The sequence below is a fragment of the Asparagus officinalis genome, chromosome 5 (genome assembly GCF_001876935.1).
Source record: "Asparagus officinalis chromosome 5, Aspof.V1, whole genome shotgun sequence".
In the NCBI taxonomy this organism is placed as follows: domain Eukaryota; kingdom Viridiplantae; phylum Streptophyta; class Magnoliopsida; order Asparagales; family Asparagaceae; genus Asparagus; species Asparagus officinalis.
This window is the reverse complement of record NC_033798.1, coordinates 117,949,776-117,958,734: the sequence shown is the minus strand read 5'-3', so window position 1 is coordinate 117,958,734 and position 8,959 is coordinate 117,949,776. Positions and strand designations below refer to the sequence as shown.

Sequence of the window (8,959 nt, the reverse complement as noted above, 5' to 3'; positions counted from 1 at the left end):
AAACTTCTCAATAAATTAAGACAACATCACAACACAACCTTAACAACCATCAACCCAATTGATTAACGCATTTATTATGCAATACATTCCCCAAACACCTTTTATTTATTTACAAAACCTTACAAGAAAAAGAAAACGAAAATTTCATGCATGTCTACATCAATTCAAGCAAGGAATTTTTGGGATGACTGGATCTTTCTCAGCGCCTTGGGCATTGATGCAAAAGGCCGTGGCAGGTGGTTTTGCGACATACTGTAAGCTAACGACCTATTGGGATTGTGTCTTTGATTCTTTGTAGAACTTCATGAGAATTAGATAGGGTTAAAGATCTATTATGATTAAGAGTTTGGGTTCCATCATGATTAGGAGTTTAAATCCTATTATAATTAGGAAGTTAGGCTAGAGATAGGGTTTTGGTTTTCCTATATATATTCTTCTTTTGTTGGAGGAAAAACTAAAAAGAAGAAGGTAGAGAGAAGATGTAATAGAGAGAGGGCCAATATTCTTGTAACCTAGGGTTAGCAGAGGGCGTAACCTGATTCAAGAATATTGTGCGATAGCCGAGGGTTTTCGTGATCTTTATCTGTGCAAACTACATTTGCATAAGATGTACACATTTGTCATTCGCAATAAAATAAAAGAATTTTCTTGTACAAACTACATCGTATAAAGAAATTCTTCCTCAAATAGCACAAATTCAATCAACCCAAGGAGGAAATAGTTTTCTTATACATAGTTACCTTATAAGCGTATTCGCCTCCGTATATATAGTTGAGGTCTAATGAATTGGTACAATGGAATCAATATGAGAATAGAGTTGAATCACTGAGTCTGATCCATGGCCCTTCAGACGGTATCATCTAACATTCCGACAAGGCACTTCTCTAGAAGGAACTCAGCGTTCACCCACGCATGATATTTGTCTAGGAAAGGAATTAAGGACCATCAAAAAGTTGGGGGGAAAAATCAACTATCCAGTATTGTTAACTAAAAGTAATTTTTGAAAGTAAAAGGGGTGATTTCTAATTCAACGTCTCATAATCTCAACCTATTAACAGAAGTGGTAGGAATTAGCCCTTGGATTGTGTGTATATTTTTCACTCCTAAAATAGCTAGTGGCAGCTAGTAATAGAAGTTAATGACTACTATGTAAAAGAATGAAGAATAAAATCTACTAAGGATACTGAACAAAGCAGTGCAATCTTTTCCAGCCGCCTTCATAAGCATATCAACACCTGCCAAATAGAATTAATATGAATTGTTATAGAATTTGACACTCCGAAGTAAATAAATTAGTATATATTTGTTGTATACCCTGTAAGGTTATAGGAAAAAGGATGTTAAAGAATAGTTAGTCCTGTAAACAACACAAATATTTCAGAACTTAAAAAAACTGAGACACTGGGAGTTTTCGTCTTTCAATGGTCGGGGTTTAACATATATACACAAGCTAAACTTCTTCTGTCTCAGAAGTTCGCCTTCCAGCATATTTAGTCCTTTAAATTATTCAACATATTAAAGATTCTGCACGTAATACATTAAAATCTATCATTCAATATAAAATCAAGAAAATAAAATAACACAGGAAAGAAACGTGTGACACTACTCTGACGAAAAACTCAACAGAAATGTATCAAGTCCAAAACCATTTCTATCTGTTAGATATAATGAGGTGGTGCACGAAGTTTCAAATACATGGTGGGCCATCCAAGCCAATCACGACGATCATCACTCCCCCAAAAAGATAAAAAATATTTAGAAAATGTTAAAAAAGACAAAAAAACAAGTGGTTTGAGAACCTTTTACTCAAAGCATCAAAGCGGCTGCAAAATGTAAAGTACAGCAGAATAAATGATCCACCTGATCCATGTAAATTACATGATTTCCCATGTATCTCTAAAATAATGTCAATCATTATATTTGAATATTGAGAATCAACTACCTGGAATGTCCATCTACTATTTTTCAAGGCCAATATAGGGAATATTAAGAAATATCCTACACCTGCAACTCATAGCCTTTGTTTTTACAAATATATATGCACTGATGCACATACATGCTACTATTGGATAAGATGAGGCATTTGGTATGACCAATTTTCCAGGTACAGCAGCAAACACATCAGGTTTCAGCAAGGTTGATGTAGGGTCCGCCACAAGAAAGGTGTTACCTAACACTGCAGAGTGTTATACCGATATAAACATACACACATGTACTATGAAGACCCTGTCAACCAGTGGACAAACATGAAGGACCTGGTATTCACCTGGCCATGTTTGCAGGCACCGCAGCAAACCAGTAAGATCTCAAGAGGGTCAATGTAAGATTGCCATACAACCCTTCAATTCATACATGTTTGAATCAAGATAGAAGTTCGATAAGGGGTGGGAGAACTAAATCCAAGCCATATCCAGTAACTAAAGAGGTCATTGTTCAGTTTGATGATTGATTTTGGATCACAGGTCCTTTTAATTGCATTAGATGAACCTCGACCTTTTTTTAGATTTTCTTTTCAATTCGCATCACAAAAACGACATTAATTGGACCACCTATTCAAATAGTTTACATGTAAGAAACATCCAATTACAAATCTTAATTAATATCTGTACTGCCACATAAACATATTTTTTAGCACTATGCTGATTGACATCACAAAAATTGCCATCCTTGTACCATATATAGATATATTACAGATACAAAAAACTAAACACCCTATCCTAGTTACTATTATGTGATAAACCATAGGTTTGTACATGATTCAGTTACAACCAAGCTAACTAGCTAAGTGTCTTTCCATTGCAAATTAAATAAAATCTAAAGTCAAACTTCATAAGTTATATATAGCTCAACAATATATAAAAAATACAATTACAGAATTATGTGTCAAAAATTCCAATAAAAATTTAGTAATTCTTAAAATACTTTTCAGATCCTAAAATCTTATGCATTGTAGAAAATGGACCTCAACTTATCGTTATATTTTATAGACCACCACCACTTACAAGCTCAGAGAGAACGTTTTCCTGAAACTCTGATAGGGGGAATTTCAGAATAAGATACCAATTCCTTCTTCTGTGGAGGAGGACGACACTGAAACTTACAATGTTAGCCATTGTCATTTTTTACCTTAATTTCTCAGAGGCTAATTCCCACTCCAGAAGATCCCCACAATAATGTTTCTTCCTCTTTCCTTCTCTCTATTCCAACTAGTCTTTCCTCTTATATCTTCCTATTTCTGCAGTGTATGGAATCATTGATGCGCTTGAAGAGCATACCAAAAAAAAAGGTTGTAAAATCACCTAAGCAAAACCATTTACTGCGCGTGGACTTATACTTTTCACACATTAAAACATGCCCTTCTATTTGTAGGTTCTGGACCTAGGAAGGGTGAACAGATGTGCTATTAAAGTAAGGGAATAAGCATTAAAAACAATAAGACTACTGTCATATTGACAAATCTGATTGTTCCTCCTTAATGAACCATTTCCAGCGTGGGAATAGTTATTTACTAAACTTTTATGTTCCCCTTGCTTGCTTTTGTACATGGATACAATTGTGACATGAGCATCTTTATCTACCTGTTTAGAAGCAACCCATATTATTGAGGAGGATTATGTTCCTTTCTACTTTGCTATAATGGATGGTGCTCATTATCACAACAATTGCACATAGTTTCCTTCTCATGCAAAATTATTAGATTTTCAAAATTAATGGAGTTAATAAAATAAAAATCTAAGCAACTATCCATGCATCATTACATTACTAAAACAATGTCTCACAAACTAAAACACTATCAGCAGAGCCATTAAAAAAGTAAAATTTAGAAGAAAATATAACAATTTCATTGATCATAAGGAGATAAAGATATGCGTACCTCCAGGATGAAATTTCATATACGGAGAAATATTATAAACACGACCCTTCAAAACAGTCCACACAGAACCTTCTGTCTTATGTTGTTTAACTTCATCCAAGGAAATGAGCCGTCTATTCGACCGTCCTCTAAGCCCTGAAGTTGTACAGTCATAGAAAACAAAGTTAATGCAATGGAGTTGAAGAAACATGTGAGAATATCACAGCTGACCTTTCTAGTATTATAAAAATGATGGACATTTTTGGTTAAATTAACAACTATTCTAGCTGGTGTGGGCATCAATATAGCTTTAATAAACTAAAGGGGAATATGGACACATTATTCACATAGTCAACAATCAACAAACAACAATAGATGGAAGTCAACAAGTAAAACAGTCATAGGTGATATATAATCACATACTTCTTACGCGAAAATACCTAATCGAATAGAGGTGATGAAAACTGTCCAAACATAACAAAAAATAAATAAATAATGAAACGTCAAAAATAGATGTATGAAACTTGGAATCAAGTAAACGATGACATTTTTAAGTTTCAAAGAATCAGAAGCTAATATCATCAATGAACCAATTGCCCGCATCTTTGAAAAAACATAATGTTCTATAAGCACTGCTTATAAACATTATTTCCATAGAACGGTACTTATAATCGTCAAGTTTTGTTCCAACAATTTAAGATGGGCGCTAGAAATTAGTATTTTGACTTAAATTAAAAGAATCCCAGATTTTAACTATTGTGTTTGTGTCTCATACACCACATTTGGAGGCAGTCATATATCGTTGATGATAACATTGCCAGCAATGTGAAATATAGGTCAAACTAAAAGGTTTGCAGAGGAGATTATAAATTAGCTAAAAGCCTAAAACTCTTTGTACCTGCAAGGTCAGGATCAGTACGAGTAAGTTTTAACCAGTCCATTTGGCTATACCCTTTCTCAAAAGGGACCTTTGCTCTTGCTGCAGGCTTTTTCACAGTGGGTTTCTTTTCCTGTACCCCCTCCTGTGCATGTCCAGTTTTCTCCATCAATTTTGCTGTTGATGAGTCCAACTCACCACCATTGTTACATGGAGAAGCACTGAACTCTGGGCACTTTGTTTCATTGTCATGTGACTTGTTGTCTTGGATTGCATTGTTAATATGATTATTCACACCATCCTTGGAACTTTCATCAAGGTTGATCTTGCTGATGTTGGGAACTTTTTCAGGTGACTCCAAATGATCATCATTGGATTGCAAGCCAACCTACAGAATGACAACCTGGAAGTGTTATAATATAGGTCCGTACAAGGAGAGTAAACATCTAAGCATAAAAAAGAGTTTCTGGCTCCGATGATAAAAACCAAGAATCATGCCAATGGTAATAATCAACGCATCTTAAGGATGAAGACACCTTTAACTCGCATTGCTACAGTAAGCTGAAAAATTAAGACTACAAGGAAACTGGGATTTGTGCAAATTGCAATAGTGACTAATCATATCAGCAACAGAAGTGCCAAAGAAGCACGAGATGTTGAAAGGCTACCAAAATGCTAAGCATTGCCAAGTATCAAAGTACAAGCCACTGAACAGAGGTGTCTGTATAAAAAAGTGACATTTGCCAATTATGAGTATATCCTCCAAATAGTAGTACAAAAGTTAAGCATGCACATTTAATACAAAACAGAGCATTTATATGCAGAAAATTGTAGCATGCAACCAAGGACGAACTGGACTTTACTATCAGAATGAGAATTAAAGTAAATTGTGAGAGAGTGGAGGATAGGAGCAGTGCAAGCATGTACGTTTTCAAGCTAATTCCAAGCATTTTTTGCAAATAACATTGAGGAGCTAAGATTATATGATAGACCCAATATACAGGACAATTTGAAATAATGATCAACAAGCTGCAACCTGAAAAGTTATATGAATCCTATTTAAGAGGCAATAAACAAAAGTATTATAACTCATAAGATATACTAAGAAAAAGTAACAAATATAGCAAATCATGAGATGCGCCATTAAAAAAAATGTGTATACTGTATAAAAAGCCATGTCAGCAGTAAACAATGGTTGGCGATGATTGGAAGAGTAAATCAGAAAGCAACAAAGAAAGTAGAATCAAAAGGATAAAGCGAAAGGAAATGGGAGAGAAGTTAATGTGTATACTGTATAGTATGTCAAGTACTAACCAAAAAGAACTAGAGGAAATGAGATCATTAGGTTGCATCATAGGGTTAAGAAGTATGAATACAATCCAACCAGCAAACTCTGATATTGCAGGTTTCAAAATCTACGAAATGCACACGTCATGGACACAACAATAAAAAATCATAATGAGTGAAAATTATCGTTGCATACATGTAAATGGATATGTAAGACTATAGTGGCTAAAAGACACACATAACTTTGATGAATAAATCATGTAAAAGAACATCTAGAAATAAAATGAAAGTGTATATCCGTGCGCTACTATTTTTTACTCCTATCCGCTTTGGTACATCGCTAAACAAATTTATACTCTTGGGACGCATTATAAATTTCTAGATCATGACATATGTGCACGAGTATCTACAAAGTATAGGAATATCCAAGAATCAGATACATATTGCATACATGTATATCATACGTATCGAAGTATACATTGACTATAGGAGATCATCCAGTTTAATCTGAGTTGGATCGGTTAAATCAATGGTTTCATGTATACAACAAGTCAGAGCTTCCTTATATTGTAGCATGGGCACTGATCATGAAGCCATCTCTGCCTCAAACAGGCATACAACATCATACTTCTTGACGTTCGTATTTATTCAAGTTGTCACGTGTTATAATGTTTGATGGTGTGCCCTTTCATCATGATTCTCAGGTAATAACTGAGCTACATTACATTAACTTCCTTCTAAAACAAAATAACTCGCTCTAATACATTAAAAGCACAGAATAAAAAAAAGAAAGGAATATGAAATCCAGTTACTTTACAAAGGCTAATCACATGCAAACCAGCAACCTAATGCAGCACAAGCATTTACGCCCATGAAATATACAAAGATAGGAAGCTTAATTTTAGTTTTTTTGTGAACATTTGCATGTTAACAAAGTTAACAGCAACAAGTTTTGTCACCAAGCTCAAGTCAAAATGTGACCTTGGTTGCATTTCCGCAAGCTACTCAAATCACATAAGGTCAAGCGCAGAGGGTAATCAACTCTTACCTGGCAAAAGGTGAAATCGCTAGAATCGCTCATGTCCAGCTCTCTCGATGTGAAAAATTTCAACCTTTATTGTAATCCGAACCCTAATAAAAAAAATATTTCAAATTTTCAGGCCAAAATGAATAGATTGAGAAAGATACCAAATACTTCTAAAAGAAACCCTAAATTATTGCAAAAACGAAGAAATCTACGATATATATCCGATAAAACCTAAGTCTGCATCAAATTTGGGCTAGTTGAATAAAGTCGGGGAAGAAACTCTGAAGATATATGATCAGCAGATGATTTATACAAGAAAAAAGAAAAAAAAATAGTGATATGATTACCTTTCACGGCTAAGAAACGTGGATGCTGAGAAAATGAGGAGAGAGAGATGATCAAGGAAATTACACAGGGAGCAAGAAAAAGGGAAGAAAATGAAGAAATTCTTCGGTCCTCTTCGACCATTTGGTCAAAGGGAATTTTACCTGTTAGTCCCTTCTAGCAATAATGTTTTACTATCTACCCCTAAATCTTTCAAATGTTTAATATTAGCTCCCCAAATTGCATTGGTTACTTACTGATATGCCGCTATTAGTTTGTTTGTTGATTTTATTATTCAAAACCTTCAATCCTGGTTAATTTCCAAAATTCTCCCATTTAATTCCTGTGCAAAAAAATTCCCTTCTCTCCCCGTTCCCACATTTTTCGCAGAAAAACCGTTTAAGAAAATTGGTTCGCCGTTGATGGACAGTTGAGAAGAAGAGAGGTAAAATGAGTTCACTTTGGGGCTTTTGTCGGGTTTAATTTTAAAAGTTTTGTGGATTTGGGTATTAGGACTAAGGGGTATAACTGTCAATTAAAAGAAAAAAAATTAAACGTAACGAAATATTCTTTAGCATTTATAATAACCCCAACTAGTCAAAGACACTAATATCAACATATATTGATATAATTCAAATTCAAAGGATTAATATCAAAATATGAAGATTTGGGAGACTAGTATTATCAAAATATTGATGATGTCGAAGATTAATCTATATATATACTACATATAAAAGAAGATTGTGGTGTTAGAACTTTTGATTGTCCTTTTTACCCCGTCTCAAATTTGATAAATCCAACTTTAATTATTTTATTTATTTAATTTATCACAAACTCTGATTCAATGAATCTTAAATTGGATTAAATTAAATTAATTGCACATCATCATAATAATAAGATTTAATTAGTTTCTTAGGCTCTCAATGATTCCATAAATAGTATTATAAAAGTTTGCAGCATGCTAAAACATTTTTTTTGCAAAAATATCCCTCACCATATTCATACGCACATACATATATACACGAATACACATAAATGCTCAATATAAATGTGATAATTACTCTTTCCGAGAATTTCATATCTATACATGTGTACAATACCGTATATACATACATAACATGTTATATGTTAAATTTCTTTAAAAAATACCAGTCAATTGAATGAGTATTCATCAAAGTCCCTTTATTCACATTCTCATTCGAATACTTTTTAAAAATTCAATGGTGCAGTAGTAATTGAGAGAAACAATTTGGACAGATAAATTACCCTTTTCGTTCTCTTGTTGAGTTCGATTGACTGAGAGGTGAACTGTTGCCACTTTATCGTCTAGAGTAATTGCTAAATAATAATTACTTTTTTCCAACCTCCTACCTTAGAAAAACCATTTCCTCATCCTTGCCCTCTACCTATTCCACTTCCCATATGAATAATTATTGATTCCTTATTTAAACTTCATTTTTTTCCTGAATCATTAGGCAAAGGGCACATATGTTTTGGAAAATCCGAAGTTCAAGAGGATGGGAAAGAATGAGTGGGGCGAAGATGGATGGTGCAAGTGATGTATAACACTCGGTGAAGTTATAATTGTAAG

The 8,959-nt window shown here is 33.9% G+C and overlaps 1 protein-coding gene across 1 annotated transcript; it reads right to left on the bottom strand.

Moving 5' to 3' along the window:
• On the bottom strand, nucleotides 666–7,495 carry LOC109840894 (cytochrome b5 domain-containing protein RLF). Its single transcript, XM_020409717.1, has 6 exons — nucleotides 7,392–7,495; nucleotides 7,066–7,148; nucleotides 4,752–5,118; nucleotides 3,875–4,009; nucleotides 1,185–1,235; nucleotides 666–923 (listed from the first exon to the last, which is right to left on the bottom strand). The coding sequence occupies exons 2-6, from the start codon at nucleotides 7,096–7,098 to the stop codon at nucleotides 847–849; spliced, it is 663 nt and encodes a 220-aa protein (XP_020265306.1). The 5' UTR covers nucleotides 7,099–7,148; nucleotides 7,392–7,495; the 3' UTR covers nucleotides 666–846.

Coding starts and splice junctions, on each gene's coding strand:
- LOC109840894 (XM_020409717.1), bottom strand. CDS start 7,098: ATGAGCGATTCTAGCGATTTCACCTTTTGCCAG. Junction 5,119..7,065: donor GCGATTTCACCTTTTGCCAG/GTAAGAGTTGAT, acceptor GTCATTCTGTAG/GTTGGCTTGCAATCCAATGA. Junction 4,010..4,751: donor TACTGATCCTGACCTTGCAG/GTACAAAGAGTT, acceptor GTACAACTTCAG/GGCTTAGAGGACGGTCGAAT.